General features: G+C 53.6%; 1 protein-coding gene across 1 annotated transcript in view; it reads right to left on the reverse strand.

Annotated features, from left to right (window-relative positions):
- The window catches only part of KSR2 (kinase suppressor of ras 2), an 80688-nt gene that overhangs the window by 25993 nt on the left and 36353 nt on the right, over window positions 1-18342 (reverse strand). The window contains 10 exon segments of the mRNA XM_055796805.1: window positions 122-489; window positions 1195-1243; window positions 3469-3535; window positions 3871-3912; window positions 6884-7052; window positions 9691-9809; window positions 11090-11188; window positions 11362-11429; window positions 13800-13883; window positions 14571-14640. Coding sequence (XP_055652780.1) covers window positions 122-489; window positions 1195-1243; window positions 3469-3535; window positions 3871-3912; window positions 6884-7052; window positions 9691-9809; window positions 11090-11188; window positions 11362-11429; window positions 13800-13883; window positions 14571-14640 — 1135 coding nt within the window.

Genomic DNA, 18342 nt, shown 5'->3' on the forward strand with positions numbered 1-18342 from the left:
ACCATCCCTTTGCTAGGGCAGGGAGACATGGCCAGCCTCACCTCCCGATAACGTTTGACTGCAGGAAGGTGTTTCGGAAAGAAAAAATTATTCCAGCTGAGCACACAATGTCCGGGTTTACCTGGTGATGATGGCAAGGTGGGGAGGGCTCATGCAGGCTCCCATGAAGAGCACCACATTCTCGTGCCGGGTCTGCCGGTACGCCATCACCTCCCTCTTGAAGGCTTTCAGCTGGTCCTCATTGTCCCGCTCGATGTCGATGAGGCGGATGGCCACCTCCCCATGCCAGCGCCCATGAAAGACCTGCCCAAAGCGGCCCTTGCCGATGAGCTCGCCGATCTCCAGTTGCTCGAAAGGGATGTCCCACTCCTGGAGGAAGATGCTGGTCTGGCTGGCCTTGCGGGGGAAGTTGCGTGCAGAGAGGAGTGAGAGGTTCATCTCTTCGAAGTCATCCTCGGACTCCTGTGCTTCCTCGGGGCCTTCCTCATTCTGTGGGGGGAGCCAAGGATGGTGAGCACAATAAAACAGCGGGGGGGGAACCGCAGCCAAGCAAGATAATGTGGACAAAACCCCACTAAGCCATGTACTGCTTGCTCAGACTTGGAGAAACTGGGTTCCAAAGGCAACCGGGCAGTTGCAGGTTATGCAAAGCCAGCAGAAACCCAGATTTTTTCAGGGAGACGTTCACTGAGCCCAGGGTTAAACATAAGCGTGTGGCACACCACAGCATTTAATTCATTTGCCTGAAAGCAGCGTTTCATCCTACCCTAGCCAAGCTGTGCTCTAATACCGACTGCTCCCACCCTGGCACCCCCAGGTCTCCACACCCAGCCCCCCGTGATGGCTCTGACTCTTCCCTTGCTGCTCCATATTGGCTTTCTGCAGGATTTACAGTGCCCATGAAAAGCTGCATCCCTGTCCTCACCCTTCAGCCCTTCCCCTCCACCACATTTTTAATGCATCTCAGAAAAGCTCATAGAACTATAAACTTGAGGGTAAACATGAAGCCCATGAGGGTCCCTCTTCATGGGGTAGGGACACGGATGCCTGGGCAGGATCAGGACTGGCCATTAATTCAATTATCAGTAATTTCACTGCACAGATGCTAAGCTTATGTGGTTCCTGTGAAATGTGCCCCAAGATATGCATAAAATAAAAGCCCGTTAAGCACAGGAGCAAGCCCAGCCATCTCACCTCCGAGGTGGGCTCCACTTCAATTTGAAGCAATGGGTTTCCTTCCAGGCTGTTAAAAGAATTACTGAATTACTGCCGGGTAAAAACACAGTTAGGTGGGGAGCACAGGCAGGCATCGAGTCCTGCTTCCCACAGCATCGCTCTGCACCAGGACTAAAGAGATCAGGGAGGAGAAGTACCAGGCTCACTGATAATTTGGGAGAGCAATCCCTTCCCACCAACGCCCTGGCTGCCTCCATCCCTGGGGATGGCCCTGGGGGCTCACACAGGAGCAGGAGGATACAGGGGAGAAGCAATATTAATTGTTGCATTAATTAATGTTGGATAGGTGAAGTTCCAGGATGGATTTGGTGATTTGCACATGACCAGGTCTCCATCCTGTTGCTCAAAGCTCATGATGCAGAGAACGTACCATCGCCATGTGACCTGGGAGGCATCACCCCCAGCTAACCCGGCGTAAGGGACAGATTTACACCCTCACAGCTTTTGACCACATCAAGGCAGCACCAAGGCATGCACTTATGGCATTTCTAGGGGTTTCTAAGATCAGAATTACCCTCCAACAAACACCAGCCAAAGCAACAAGCGTGACTGATTAGCAGCCAGAAAAGAAGAAAATGGGCGTTTCAATTAATTTTGAGAAGCGGAGGTTTCAAAGACCCTCCCTGCAGTAAGAACACCCAAATTTGCCTAGTTTCCCAGCTCCCTGGCCAGGAGCTCCTCTTTTTCTTCTCCACTACCACAGGACCTCCCACCATCAGGTCCACAACCAGGGTCTTGCTGCACCCAACAGTTAACAGGGAATTTGAGCTATTCTGTGGGGAAGGTCAGCTGTAGATCAGGTGGTTTTGAGCGTACTATATATTATAGATTATTATTATCAATAATAAAAATAACAGCATCCCCTCCCAGAGCCAGCAAGAATCACAGGAGAGGCATAACACCCCCCAAGCCACTTGGACACAGTGGTCCTATGCATCCTATCCCATTCAATTGCCACTAAAGAGCTATAAATCCCAGGGGAGACACTGGTGCATATATGAAAGGAGCCAACGCTGATATTTTAAGCAGCGCAGAAAGCCCAGGTAGATGCAGACGGGTCCTGCCACCCATCACGATGCATGGGTGGTTTGCAGGAGGAGCAGTCATCTCCTGCCTGATCTTTAACCCAGGCACGAATACCTGTCTCCCGACTATCTGAAGCACAGTCTGATGTTTAATCCAGCCAAGCCTGTGGCACCCTCAGTGGCTCCTGCAGGTTATTTTCAATGGGGTGAGCAAGAGGAGAATCACAGATTCTGTGTATCGAAAGCTGTTCTCCCACAAAAGCCTGCCAGCCCTGTGCCTGATACCTTGCTTTAGGCAGGGAAGGAAGTTTAAAAAAAAAAAAAAAAAAAAAAAAAATACACACCACACCAGGCTTCGACTTTTTGACTTCACCACTTTGCCATTAATTTCCTGGCCGCCAGTCACCGGTGGGGACAGCAGCTCTGTCCCCATCCCTCCCATTGCCTCCCCAGAGGTGAGATCCACCGGACCCCCCAGCAGTTGCCAATGCAGTTTGAAGAGCGTGGGTGAGCCACACACAAACCACAGCCTGGAGCGAGACCCTATCTGTTAAACTCCTGGCTTGTAAAATCCTTCAAAAATGGCATTTATAAAAAGGATCAGCAAGCAACTTTGAAATATAACATCGCTGCCAGGGCAGCACCGGCATGAGGACCTCGATGTGTGCTGGGATCAGCACAGCAGCTTGGACTCGACCTGCTGAGGAGAGCTGGTCCTAATGCCAATTAGATACTGCATTTCAAAAGTCATTTCAGTGCAAAGTTTATTGGACTTGAAAATATTACAGGTGGGACTGCAAGAACTACCTTTATTAAAACTATCTAAAAGACCCTGGTTCTCTGCTCATAATTTAGTAAAAGATTAATCTCTTGGGCTTTGGCTTCTCGGACTGAAAGTCATTTTTTTTTCTGATGGCAAAGCACTGAGCAGGTGCATTGCATTATAAATCAATCCCCTGTCCTCTCCTTTCAACCACTCTCCTCCCTGAGACACGAGCCAGAGCCGTCAGCTGCGTTAGGGCAGCAGGAGCATCAGGGCTCACCACGACCATCCACTCCAGCCTGCCCCAGAGGCATCCCTGAGCCCCACACTTGTCCTGCAAGGCCAGGGGAGCACCCATGGGTGCCAGGAGGAGGTGGGGTGCGGAGGATGCGCTGCTTGGGGAGGGTAAGGTGAAGCTAGCTGGGAGGAGGGGGAGGCACTCACATGGGGTTGGAGTTGACGGGGTGAAGGATCACCTGCGGGGCTCGGGTCGGCGTCTCGGGCACCACATCTGGGGAGAAGACAGAGGAGTGAGAGCGGGCTGGGACCCTTTCCAGTGCTGGGGGCACCCAGGGGAACTAACTCCCACCAAAAACCACCCTTCATCCCTAGGTCCAATTTAGTTACACCCTTAGCTACAGCTGGATATAACTTGGGGCCACCCAGCCCTGCAGCATCTTAGTAGTGCACAGTTCTGCAACGACAGACTGGTTTGGGGAAGAAATCCCACACTGGCACAACCCAGGGGTTGCACAAATCCAGTGGTTAGGAGAGCCGGCCATGCACCCACCGCCCTAAGGGATATCTCAGCACCCTGCGTTACGGAAGACTTTCAAAGAGATTTACCTGGGAAAATGAACTGCTGCTTGTACTTGTAGTAATGGGAAGCTGGAAAAAAGAAGAGGGGGGTCAGACACCGACCTGCAGAGCCCGATGCTGGAGAGATTCCAACTTGCGCCCAGTCCTGTACCATGAAACACCAGCCCCAGGTCCGGGTCCTCCCCTGCATGATCCAACCTCTCCCTCCTCCATCTCTCCAGAGGATGCCACCCATGACGGTACCTAGGGTGCCCAGGCTAAAAAAATTAAGACCTTGGCCCTTTAATGATCTGGCTGGATTATAACTTAATTTTTGCCACCATCAGCTACTGCTCTGTACCATTTTGAGTACTGGTGTCATCTGCAGAGCCACCGGTGGGATTCGGATGCCTGGTTGCCAGCAAAAGCCCATGGGGTTTGAGTGCTCAGCTCCCAACCAGCCTTTGGGAACCACTTGGCATCATGGAGACGCCAAGCTATGGATTTGCAGCTGCTGCCCGGTTTTGCCCAATCCAGCCCATCTAACTGTGCATTTTTGCCATGCTTCATATACGTGTCCTTCCTGGGCTCCCTGCAGGCCTCCCGGCACACTGAAAGGAGCCAGCAGCTGTCAGCAGCCCCGGGAGCTGCTGCCCAAAGCCAGCACCGCAGAAGGACTCGGGGTGGTGGTCCCCTCCATCAGCTCCCTGTTGCCAGCAGGCAAAGCCCAAGGGCTGATTGGACTCATGCAGGCAGGCAGGTCATGGGTATGAAGCAAGACAGAGCTGCTGAGGCCACCAAAGGTTGGCATCAGCTCAGAAGGCACCTTCTCCTTAACCTTCAAGATCCCAAAGATCGACCCTCATCTTCTCCTCTCCAGCTTCAAGACCCTAAAGACTGACCTCTGCTCTACAGCAGGACCTGAGCACCCCTGAGCCAAGATCAAAGGAGACTCAAAGATAATTCTGGCAGAAAAAGGTCACCGTGTTGCAATTTCTAAGCTCAAATCCTAATCCCCAAGATGACCATCTTGATGAGGCGAACCATAGAGAACTTCCCATGAGGGAAGATGAAAGTACAGTAAGTCCTGCTTTATGTCAGACTGGTTCCTATCCGCCACAGGGCTCTGCTCATCACAGGCACGAAAGCAGGGAGCAACCAGCCCCAGGAGCTGCTGGGGTGTCATCCTGCCCCACTCCATCCTTGCCAGCCAGGCAAACTGCACAGCACCAGCAGCACGGCTGGGTCCCCATGAGGAGATGCTATTGCCCACTATGGGGTTACTTCTGTGGTTTCTGCTTTAAACAACATGAAATGATGTCTCAAAAGACCTGCAGGAAGGTCTCTGCTCCAGAAGTGATGCATGATAGGGTCACCGAGCGCTGGACTCTCTGTCCCTCCCCCCCAGACCCAGGCAGGGTCCAGGGCTTGCCCAGCAAACAGTTTGGGGATGTTAATCGCTATGAGCCCGGCTATCATGCTGCCGAGACATCAGGATGCTTCAGCTCCGGCTGGACCACCACAAACTCAGTTACACCAGCACAGAAACCCACGCCGCACTCTCAGGTTTGCAGCCACACTGTGATTGTCCTCCCAGCACTCAGAGGCTCAAGGGCTGCAGCTGGCGAAATCCCGACCTGGGGAGCAGGAGAGGGAGCTGAGCCCCTGCTTGACAGACGGGTCACACCACTCCTTGGAGTGCTCAGTGCCTCCTCACAGCTCCTCCACTGTGTCCTCACACCCCTCAAGCATCCCACCTGAGCACCACTCCAGTGAGCTGGACTTGTGCACGGCTGCAGCTTCTCTGGGCACACCAGGACCTGTGTTGTTTGGTTGGTGGTTGATTTTTCTCCGGCTTCTAGAAATGTTTGTTATTGTGGTGATGGATCATGCCAGTCAACTCCCTCCTTGCCTCCCCCCTCCTCCTCCTCCTCCTCTCCAGCTGAAGGCTTGTCAAGACGAAGGGGAGGAATCACCACGGCTTGGCAGGATCAGCAGAGCACGAAGGTGCCAGTACAGTCTGGCTCCTCCGGAAAAGGAGTCCTGACCCTCCTTCCTACTGGACCAGTTTATTAACCCTAGGGGTTCTGAGATGCAGGAGGGACACCAATCTCCTGCTCTACTGTCACAGGCTCAAAGCCACAGACCAAGCAGGTATCACCAGCCCTGGGGCAGCCATAAGTGCTTCGGCATCTCGGAGATGGGTCAGGTCCACAGGTCCCCATCCCCTCCCCTCCCCAGACCCTTTTTGGAAGTGGCTGGAGAGGCAGACGAGCCCCTCCATGCTGCCAGGAGTGATGCTGAGCTGTTCCCCTCCCGGAAGGGACCTTCCCTGGAGCAGCAGCATTGCCCCAAGGACATCCCAAAGGTAGCTGCACTGGGACATGCTTCAGCACGTCCTCAGGCCAGAAGAAGCGGTTTTGGACATTTAATGTAACTCTGTGTCCTGCAGCCACTGTGACCAAATTGCCTCTTCCATCATTCCTGAAGAGACTGAGCTCCAGGAGCAGATGAGTCCTAGGTACCCGGGCAAGACTCAGTGGGACAAGCCACGTCAGATACCCCCAGCATCAGCTGCTCCCCACTATCACACCACACATGCTGGCAACAAGCTTGTTGGAGGCCCATCACCCCAAAGGCACGATGAGGCTAACCCCGGTTACCCTCGTGGAGATGTAAGCCCTTGTTTCCCGTTTGCTGTTGAGGCAATGCAGCGGGCACAAGCCACAGAGAAGTCACGCTTGGAAAGGCTTCTGTAGCTTCAAGCACAGCAGGTTGCCCACAGAGGTTGTGCCGGCTCCATCCTTGGATGTTTTCAAGTCCAAAGCAGATCAAGCCTTGAGCTCTGCTTCAGGCAGGAGGTTTGACTAGAGACTCCCAAGCTCCCTCCCAACCTGAATTATCCTCAACTCATCTTTGCCGCTCGTTTCTGCTTTCAGCTTTTCCCCATCCCGGTGTAAGTCCAGGCAAGCAAGCAGCTGGAGCAGACCCTTCCCCTGAGTACACCCCGGGGCACGAGCCCCTCCCGTGGGGCAGATGAGGAGGGGGGAGCTCACGGTACCTGGCAAGTTGAACTGCTTCTGCTGGCGCGGGCACTGTGGGGAGGGGTGCAGGGGGGACGGCGGTGTCGCGCTGGGTGGCAGCGGTGGAGCAGGTGAGGAGGGCGTGGAGGAGGTGGTGGAGGAGGGGTTGCTGCTGGAGTCTGGCTGGTAGGGCACTGGGATGTGGTCCTGCAGGACACGAGGAGGGAGAGAAGGAGTCAGTGAGAGCAGTGCCGGCCGATGCCACCCAAGGTGCTCCCAGTGCAGAGGACTCTGGGTGACAAGCAAGAGCTACACAGGCCATCCCAGTCCCCCATTTCCAAAAGCCCTAGAAAACAACCAGAGCCCCAGCCTGGCCTTCTCCAAAGCCATTTGTATTCACAGTTTGCACCAAGGCCATTTTACACCAGAAACAGGGCTCCTTTGGCAGCCTCTCCATGCTGCGCACCCACACCTGGGAGCTCCCCAAACCCTACCGTGTCTGCAGACCCGTGGCCACCAAGACCAGAGTTGGGGACCACATCCATGGGGCTCGGTCCTTAGAGGCATCAAGGACCTGACAGCTTCTGCTGACCTCCTTTCAGCCAAAAACCCATGCCTCGCTCGGAGCAGGGGGCTGAGCTGAGGCAGATTTGAAAGGATCAACCAACACATCCCTTGCCCTTTGTTGACCATTGCTAATTGAGGCAAGGACGGCAGCTTTGGGTGTGCCTCTTCAGGGCACACTGCAATGGGTGAGAAAGGACCCCTGGGAGCAAAAGGGGAGGAGATCCTGTCTGGATATCTTAGATCTGAAAGGAAAATTGAGGCCAGAATTTCCCGCTTTGCTTGTGACCTTGCTGCCCAAGCTGGTGATGCTTAACAGGGTCTGACTTTCAGCAGCACCAAGCGCTCCCATCTCCAGACGTGAGCTCCTGTGGCAAGATCCCTCCAAGGTTAGAAAATCTGCATGCGCCCCCCAAGCAGGTAATTTTGTCCAAATAGATTAATCTTTAAATGAGCTCAGCTTTCCAGGAAATCCACATACGCTTTATATAGACCAACCTGACATGCACAACAATCTTGGCTAGGTAAATTGGTTTTTTAAACAACACTGAAGGCCACTAACAATAAGATTTCAATGGGATCCACAGCGAACAGAGGATCTACAGAAATGCTTTTAGAAACATCAAAGTAAGAAGGGGCCCCTGTTGCATAAAGCACATTTATAGAGGAAACTTCAACCTGAATGGGAGTGCTCAGGTCAAAGCCAAACACATACGTATATTTGTACACACATACACACACACACTGTGCATCACGGAGCTCTGGTGAGAGAAAAGCTACGAAAGGTGAAAAGACTGTGCGGCAGAGGCAGAAGGAGAAACAGGACTGATGCCCTTCACACCCAAAGCCTTCATCAGTAAGCTGAGTCACTTCCCCACTGCCCTCTAATAAAATGAAAACAAATCACTGGAAGGACAGGCACTAAAAAGTGCACTAACGCATCTCTGTTTCTTCTGCATACCTGCAGTAGCTCTCCAACCTCAAAAAGGAATTTGCACCACTCCATAACAACAGATCAGAGCAGATCATTACACTAAAGGTACCCCAAGAGATTTAGGTTTAAAAACTGCATCCAAGAGAGCATCATCTGGTACCCAGCCTTTACCGACAGGCAGAAGATGCTGAGGCCCAGGAGGAGCTGGGGGGTCCTGCCAGGCTTTGATGTCCTGTTCCCCATCACACCAAGGATCTCCCTCCCTTTGAGCACTTCCAGCCTGCAAACACCCCACCCTGCACTACCTCCGGCCACCAGAGAGAAATTTTCCACTGAAGACAACAGGCTCTAAATTTCATTAAAAATAACCCCATGCCAGTTTGATCGCTGTTAATGCAGGGCAGAAACAAGAGAGCCAGGTGCACTGCCAGGTCTGACTTGACCAGCTTTGCCAGGGACACAATCAAATTCTGGGCTTGTTTTATCTGTAACAATAAATCTGTTATTTACAGAAGTCTCAGGTAGTAGCAGAGACCTCAAACCGCCTCAAATTCAGCTTACACCTGGAGACTGAGAGGCCACAATGGAGCAGGACTGGTGGGACACAGGCTATTTCGAAAGTGCTGATCCCATTTTATTGTTAACAGAAATAATCTCGGTGGATGCATCCCACACTGGGAAACCCAAGGGGTGAGGGGTTCACTGCTCTGCTCACAGCGCAGCTCATCCTGCCTCAACACCAAGCTCACCCTCACTCTGCTCCTTGAATTAACACTAGTCCATGGGATTATTTTTTTATTATTATTTAAGCCCCCAAACGGGTTTCTAGGCAGCTCCTGCCCACTAGCTGACACACACATCAGTCCCATGGGTGTGGATATGCCTGGACACCCACGGACACACCTGCAAGGCTTGGTCCTAGCAGATGGCTGAGGGGCTGGGAGATGTCCCATCCTGGGGACAACTCACCCGTCCCCTCCTGCCCCAAACACAAGGTCAGGGCATGGCTCCTTTTGCTCTCCAATTCCTTCTTTTAGAAATTACCCTCTGAGCCGTGCTCCCACCCAGCAAACAGGACTGATGCTCCTAAAGGACATGCCCTGGGAAAGCTGCTGCTCTTCCTGCAAGGAGCATCCCCGTTGGGAAAGCCGAGGCAAACAGGGTGGCTCAAGCAACCCAGCTCAGGTGGCATTTGAAAATACCGCTGGATTTGGCCCCTTGTCTGCAAGAGCACCAGCTGCACGTGAAGAACCAGCAAAAGCTGCTAATATTTCAGCGACACGTGGCCGGTCCCCTCTGACGGGGGTGGGTGCGGAGGGGTGTGCAGGGCTGGCGGGAGCAGCTCACCTTGTTGAGTTTGTTGGTTTTAGGGAGCGTCTGGCTGACGTGCAGGTCCGAATACCTGGGAGGTTTCCTTAAAGGGTTGTTGATATCGCAGGGCACCGACTCTGTCCGGACTAACCTTGCTGGATTAAGAAGGGAGAGAGGGGAAAAGGGAGTGGAGAGGAGGGGGAGAGAGATGGGGAGACATCAAAGCTTCGAAGGAGCACTTGGGGTCACCCTGCACTTGCAAACCGTTCTTGAATCACTCTCCAAAGCAATCCCCCGCAGCACCTCAGCCACTCGGCTCCTGCCCCAGGATGCAGCCAGCCTTTGGGCACCCCCCTGCACCCCAGCTACAGCCAACCCCCACCCCAGGACGTGGGGGACTTAGAGCCCCCCGTGGTGGGATGCAAACTGCACCCTTCTGCCCCTGCCAAGAGGCTGCAGTTTGGGGAGGCTCAGCAGCTGCCACAGCCACGCCAGGGGGGCAGCCAGCATTGGGAGGAGGCACCATCCTCTTCCTCACTGCAGCTTTTCAGGGAGAGGAGAAGGAGCTGGCTGAGAGTGCTCCGCTCTCAGCAGGAAGATTGTTTTTTTTTTGGGGGGTGGGGGGGTGGGAAAGCCAGCCTGCAGCCTGGGGCTGGCTGCAAGACAATGTATTTAAGAGCTTTTAGGGGGGCTATTTCACTGATGCTGAGGCCACCCCAAAGCCACACTGCTCCTGTGCTAATACACACAGTGGGAAGCTCTGGCTTTAGCAACATTGCAGACCGCAGCCGTAAACTCAAATTTCTGCTCACCCCAGGAGCTCACCTGCCCCCAGCAGCATGGGACACTGCTTTCCCTGCCTCCTGGTCAGGGTTTGCAGCAGCTCAGAGCATGACAGGGGAATCTTCAGCCCCTTCCACCCAAATTTGCCACAAGAGAGGGCACAGAGGGCAGAGGGGAGGCTGCAAAATTGCTCCCCTCCAAGCCACAGCATTCCCCACTCGCCTTGCGAGGTGCCACCAGCACAATGCATTTCCCCATGACTGAACCGAGGAGTGTGGGTTTGGTGACACAGTATAACGGCCTTAAGAGCTTGACATTCAAGGCAATAATAATTGGAAACATTTCCCTTAGGCAGTCAACAGTCCTCTGGCCATCAGAGAGCACTCAGCCAAAATCTGGAAGAAAAGAGGTGGGAAGCGATGCCCGTTGTCCTGCTGCAAAGTTGTCCCTCCTTTGTGGATTTTAGGACGGGCTCTCCTGGAGGAGAGCGGGATAAGGCAGCTCCGAAAGCACCACAAGCATCCGCAGGGGCACGGCTGCATCCCCGTTGTGGGGACACCCATGCACCGACAGCGCCGCGGGAGATTTCGGGTCCCACGCATCTGCCCTAAGCTCTCAACAGTAGCAAAAGGCTAAAACCTGTTGCACTTACCCCGTGCGGTGGGGAATCTGAAAAGAAAAGGAGGCAGGGGAAGGGTGGGTGGAAGTGGTTTGCAATGCAAATCTGCCTCGCCCCGAACGGCTCGTCTCCCTATAAGCGGAAAAAACGGTGGGTAAAATTTTCACAGAGCGCCCAAGCGGTTCAGGAGCCTCCGTCCCGCCGGCCGTCAGCGAGGGTCAGGCTCCCGAATCGCCCGGGGAGCTTTTGAAAGTTTTACCTGGTGGCAACATCCACGGAGGCAGAAGGGGAAGAAAGGCCCTTACCTCCACGGTGGATGATCAGCAGGTGACACGGAGGGGCCTCTTTGGTGCATTTGTTGTGGCACTTGAGCCTAGCAGGGAACAGAGAAAAAGGCGTGAGAAGCCAGGGCAAAGGGGATGCAGAGCATCATGGTACAGCCAGAGGGATGCGGCTGGGAGCAGAGAGCATCGCTGCAGACCAGGGACCCTTTCTCCACCCAGGAAGGTGACCTGATGTAATATTTCGGCTGTGCACAGCCCCTGGGTGCTCCCAGGGCAAGCCCTCCTGGATCCTGTGGTCCTGCAGCTTGCGCTTGGGAAGACCCGTGACTCCCAAGCCACCTTGTCGGGCTGCAGGTATGGGTATGCACGTCCCAGAGCATCAGGGTGGGTCGGCTGGGAGGACGCAGGGGATGCATGCCCTTGGCAAATGAGAGCCATGGCAGGTGCATCTGTCCCAGTGGAGGGGTGCAGGAGCTCCTGAGCCTGGGGGGCTGCCCAGCTCGCCCCTTTCTCTACCAGCTGTGGGGGGCAAGGCACCCACCAGCCGGCTTGAGGATGCCCAGAATTGTCACTTCCGCCAGCCTTGGCTAAAATACAAGGAGCAGAGACCTGTGCTCAGGGGAAAGCCACTTCCCTGCGACAACCATCTCGCACCAACGCTGCTTTAAGCTTGATTAAATTAAGGGGCAGCAGAGGGGGAGGAAGCAGCTGCCCTGGCTCGCTTTGGCTCCTGATGAATCTCTGCCATTGTGCCCTCCCCTCCTAGCTTTATTACCAGGACATTTAACAAAAATAACGAGAGCATTTACGGCTACATTGAATATTCTGCAGAGCTTTGCCTGGTTTTGCATAGTTGGGGCAGAAGTCTACAGAGGGCTTCACCCCTGGGCCATGTATATAGGCATAAGCAGGCTCCCCCACCCCAAAACCTTCCCGTTCGTTCTTAATTAGAGATGGAAACGAGTCTCCAGCTCATGCTTTGCCGTGGTGGCCCCAGAAGAGTGGGGAGAGCCGTGGGGGAAAAGGTAAAAAGGAAGGATTTAAAAAACCAAGGGTAAAGGATGGGGAAAAAAAGATGGCAGCTACAAGTCAATGAGCTGCGTAATGAAAGTTCAGAAGCCGTGCATGTTAGCTTTTATTACAAAGCTGTTCCTAGAGGGAAAGGCAGAGATTAATTTGGTATTTGATGCCTGGGGGGGTTGGGGTCTATTTGTTTGTTTTACCTGCTTGTTCCCCTCCTGTTCCCGGGGAAAGCAGCACCAGGGCCAAGGGGCTATGACAAAGCTGGTGAACCTAAATTCTTTGCATTCACCCTAACTTTTTACAACCAAGGCATTTATTTGCTCTTTTCTGAGCAACTACAGGCAGCAGGACCAGCACAGAGCCGGAGCCACAGCATCACAGGGGCAGGTCCCAGCATCCCTCCTCCCGCACAGGGACCAGCCCCAGGCAGGCACAGCAGGCAGTGCCTGCAGGCACAAAGCTTCCAGTTGCTTGAGCATTGAATGCAATAGGAATCACCACTTTAAAATATATATATTTGATAATATCACTTCCAGAAACCCATCACCAGCTGCAGAGCAACCAGGCATTTCTTGTCCACATTTAAAACCCAATTTGCTAACTCATCAGCATTTAATCAACAGCAACAGCAGTCGTTATCACTTCATAGCTCTAGCTAACTCAGTTACCTGCAGATGATCAGCATATTCCCAGCACCCATCCCTAGAAAAGGCAATTGCATCTCCAGAAGCAGCTTTACTAAGTGCTGATGGCTGCACGATACTGTCTAAGAGCTGGGCTCCACTGGATTTAAAGCAGTAGAAGTGGTCCCAGCCTCTGCCTCACTATCTTTTTCCAGTCCTGTCCAATTTTACAGCCAGCACGGCCCCTTTCCTTTGCACCACAGCTTAATTGCGATTTGGGATGGGTTGGCTCCACAAGTGCCACGACGTTGCCAAGAAACAGAGGCCCCCAAGACTTTTGCTGCTGCAAAAATAGAGGATACAGCCCAAGGCTTCAGGCAAAACCCCTCTGATGTCCAGAGCCACCCCACAGGCAGGTGACACTCTCACTGAAGCCACTCTCAGCTCTTGGTTCAGCACATCCATCCCCCCATCTCTGCAGACAATTCCATGTGTAACCCTATAAGGTGGGTATCTATAGCCAGGCCAAGGCTGGCAGGATCTGACTCAGAGCTCTGGTGTGAGCAGAGCCGAGGTCTGGTGGGCAGCATCCTCCCCAAGGACCCCACTCCCATCCCTGGCACGCAGACCCAACCTCAGCACCATTTTGGGGTGTTCTTCACCCAATTTCACGTCTCATTAAAGCTTCCTGCAAGGATAAGCGAGCAAAAGGTTGGTTGCTCTCCCCATGCCTGAGCCTCTACCAGCAAAACCCTAGTTATCCCCCTTGCAATATTAAGGAGCGACACAAGCAGCTCCGGCACCGTGCCGTACTTGCAGTTTTTGCATTTTAAGCCGAACAACATTCCTTTCCCGCAGACAGTGCATGTCTGAGACATCCAGTACTTGGTGGAAAACCTGTGGAGACAAACAAGGAGAGTGGCCAGGGAGAGATGAAGTGGTGCTGCCCCACTCGTGCTCCTGCAGGAACATCTCCCAAGTCCCGATTTATCCTTTCCTTGCTGCCCTCAAATGCTGCTGCAGGTGTCAAAGCATCTTTCTAGGGATGCCAAAGCACAAATCTGAGCCCTCCTTTGGTTATACAGAACAGCACAGCCTGCTCCAAAGGGGGTCCAAGCCAGCCAGGATGGGGATTAGGCACCAGCTTGCTGCAGCTCCCCAGCTTTGCCCACCCCAGGCTGTGGCCAGAGCCCCCAAAACGCCTCCCTGCCCTGGGGACCTAAGTTTCCAGCCTGTCAGAAAAGCAGCTGCCCCACCAAACAGCAGCACTGAGGGCTATTTCTAGTCCTTTTCCTTCTTGAGGTAGATATTGAAGGGCAATAATCTAGAGATAGGAAATTTGCTGGAGGTTGGCAAGGTCACGGATAATACATAGCTTTTATTGATAGCGACTCAAGCCTTATCTAAACCAAATCTGAACTGAAATGGAATTTAAATGGGCTTCTAGGACAGCACAGCACAGCCCAGCACGGGAAACAGGGGGAACAGCCCCAAGCCTCCTATCCCAGACCAGAGATGGAAAGGGAGATGCTCATCCCGTGGAATCGGGGGGATTCACACGGCGCTGTGGCAGGGTTGGCATACCTGTGTTTTATCGAGTTTCCTAGATCTCGACGGGGGATCTGCGGGGACCAGCGAGGCACTGACAGCGTATCTGCAGAGAGAGGAAAGACAGGGAAAACCATCAGGTGGGAATAAAGGAAAGAGCTAGGGTTCAAGCTTTTGAGGAGGGGAGCAAAGGATGTACACTAAAAATAGGCTTTGCCTGATATTTCCCCTTGGAGATGCCCCACTGGGCTCCCTTTCTGGAAAGCAAGAGGCCTCTGGCTTTGTGCCTGGGTCTGCAGGGAATTAGGGTCTCCTGTCCCCCATAACAGCCCCCAGCATCCAGTTTGGGCCAGGGAGAGAGGTGGAAGGTAATGCACCCACTCCATGTGCATGCAGAGCAGGATTGCAAAGCCATCAGAGCCACGTCATGATGTCCAAACTAGAAAGGGAGAATGAAGCCAAAACAGCAACTGCATCATTTATTAATAAGACATCATCATGTTTTCTGGCTGTGGCAGCACAAAAAGCCAAGTATCAGTCACTTGGAAGGCAATTTAACTCATATTCACATAGAAGAACAAAGTAAAAAGCAGGCTCAGTGCTCTCCTTCTAAGGGAAAAGGGGGGAGGAAGGGTAACGGGACCTTGGCTGGGTAAGGAAAAAGAGATAAGTTCATTAGCACCAGCTGGAGTAGGCAGGTAATTAGCAGCACCGCCATGCCCGTGCTGCGCTCAGATTCCACATCCCCCTTCAGCCTCAGCAAGGGCAGAGACCCTCCTCCTCCTCCTGCTAGCTGCACTGGCCACAGGAGAGGTCCTGCCCTGCAGGATGCTCAGCTCCAGGGAGGGGATCTGTGCCAGGGATTCAAGGCTGGATTTTCAATAAGGGATTCGAGAGGTTTCCCAGGCACAAGCAACCAGCCCCAGCACGATGCGAGCCGAGCAGCAGACCCCAGCTGCAAGCCCAGCCGTTTGCTCAGTATGCCAGCAAATCCCTCACTAAATACGCTTTCAATATTATCCCTCAGAGTGGGGAGAACCACTGTTTGCTTTAATATCCCATTTTAATATAGCGGGCGGCAGGGTGTTTTAATTGCGCTCTCTTTCTGAAGGTTACATTTACATGCTGCTTCCCGTGCAAGGCGCTGTTAAAAGTCTTGGGAGCATCCTAAAACACATCCATCTCCAGTATCTCCTGCCAGCAGCTGCTCCGGCTCCTTCTCTTACTCTGCCGCCTCGATCCCCATCACCCCTCAGGCAGAGCCGGCAATTAAGATGTTTAAGGACTACAAAGTCAATTAAGGTAATTGCTGCCCCCAGCCTCAGGCTGGCTGTTTTACACCAGCAGTATGCCAATATTTTTGACCCATGCTTCTCACCAGCCCTTGAGACAACTCACCCCAGGCTCCTGGACCAGCATCCCTCCTGCTCCCCCAATACCTGCAACCTCCTGGGCATGTCCACAAGCCCCAGAGATGAAGCCCTGAAGAGTGGGACCACTCCACGCATGAGCACTGCACCTCCCTAAATGTCATTTTCTCATCAGTAAATCATATTACACAAGTAAGTCATCTCCCCCGCTCCCTGCCCCAACACTGGTCCTTGGTGAACTAAACACCCAGGCAAGAACAGCTCCTCTCCCAGAATTAAATTACAACCTCCACTTTATCAGCCACAATTTATTTCCACTAACTTTCACCTGGCCTCAATTAAATCCCACCATCCTGGGGAGGGGGAGAGGGGATGTAGGCAAAGATGGCTGAGCCTTTTAATTACTTTCTAAATGTGCTCACTGCAAAAATGTATTAAAGCATATCAGGGATTTTAACCTCCTAACAAAAAGGAGACCTACGTGATTCACGGCTAATTATGTTCATTAGAGGGAGCAATACATGAAGGATCACAGCATTTAACAATAGCCCTGCTGTTTGCAGGATGGAAAACAAGCAAAGTGGGGCAGAAGGGCGGGAGAGGCACCCCACTGTCGCAGGGAACAGCCCCACGGGCAGGGGGAAGTGAACTGAATTGGTGATTCTCCCCTTTAACCTGTGCAGGTGAGAAGCCCACCCAGAGAAAAAGCTGTTTCTTCCCATGCAATATTACATCAGGGTGGTGCCCAAAAGGGAAGGTGCGGATGCAGCAGGCTCCCCCTGGCACAGGAGGAATACTGTCATCAAAACCCCCAAATTGCCACAATTAAGAGATTATTGCAAGAAAAAAAAAGCCTTGTGGCCACAGCAGCATGTCCCACCACCCCAGGGGGACCGCTCTGTGTCATAGGGACCCCACGATGGAGAAGTACCCGACCCGAGGTGCTGCAGCCGAGCCCACGGCAGCAGGATAAGTTGACCCTCACAAGCTTTGAAGCGTGACAGCCGGCTGCCTGCCTCCCTCCATCCTCCTGCTGCTGGCAGCTCGCTGCCCCATGCTACCGACCCCGAGCTGCCCCGCAGCAATTGATGTCTCCGGACCTCCCCTGCCCTGGTGTCAGTCATTACTTACACGTTTATCACCAGCAACCTCCTTTATGGCTTGAAAATCAGAGCTCTCAGCCATAATTCCCCGCACAAGCATGTGAGGGCAGTTTTAGGATTCTCCCCCCCACCTCCTTCTCTGAGGTGGCATTTAATGGGCACGGGTGTAATTTCCCAGGGAAGAACACAGCTGGTACCCACTGAGCAGCCCAATGGGGACCTCCTGGCCAAGCACCCATCCCTTTTTCCCGTCTCCCCATCACCTGGAGGGACCCTCAAAGGCCAAACCCTGCTCCTCAACATGGGGACACTGCACAGTGCCACCCCACACATCGATCCCCGCAGCTGGGCACCCAACGCCGGGGGATGCCACCCTCCACCCGAGTAAGCCAAAGCCTCCGCTCTTTCCTTCGCCGCAGCATCGCGCTGGCAAAGGTCACAGCTCCTGCTCCGCGCAGCACAGCTCATCCTTGAGTCAACAGCCCGTGCTTGATGGGATCAGATGCACCAGGAGGAGAGCAGAGAAGGGGGGAAACTGCCCGGGCAGAGGGTGACAGCCACCTCCGGTGCATCTCTGACAGCCGACATGGGAGAAGAGCCCTGCCGCCCGGCTCCCCAGTGGTGACAGGCAGCTGTGACAGCCACCGCTGGTCCCTGAGTGGCACCCGCGCACCTCGGAGGTGACGGGGACCAGGATACTGCCTTGGCCGTGACACCCTCCTCACCCCCGCTGCCATCCCGACAGCTCCTCCGTGCCTTTCAGCTGCCGGTGTGGATGTCTCCCCTTCACTCCCCAGCAGGGAGGCGGAATGCCTGGGCATTTCCTGCATGGACAAGAGCAGCCAGAGCTCCCCAGTTTCATTTATTTGGGGTTCCCACCCTCCCTGGGGCTCAGCAACCCCCCACATCCTACTGAACACACCAAGAGCCACACCTGGGGCTGGCAGCCGTGCTGAACCACACTGATGGGGACCACATTTTGGCACAATATCCCCCTTCTTCATCTCCTGGCACCTTTCTGGATGCCCAGGGAATTGGTGTGAACATGTTATCCATCATAGCGACAGCCCAATAAACAAACCCTCCTCCTCCTACTACAACAAACAGCATCCGTTGATGTTCACATTATGAATGGGATGGATAAAATCGATAGAAGTGAACTTGGAAAGCATCCCGAGATGAATCACCACAAAGCCAAGGAACGGCCAGGAGACTGTGCTTGTCTGTAGATGTCCTACAGATCTGCCTCTACCCCAGGCAGCCACCAAAACACCCCCAGCACCAGCACCAGGGTGGTTGAGTCCCCTGGAGAGATTATGGGAAGACACCAGAGTA

Source organism: Falco peregrinus, chromosome 2 (genome assembly GCF_023634155.1).
Source record: "Falco peregrinus isolate bFalPer1 chromosome 2, bFalPer1.pri, whole genome shotgun sequence".
Taxonomy (NCBI): Eukaryota; Metazoa; Chordata; class Aves; order Falconiformes; family Falconidae; genus Falco; species Falco peregrinus.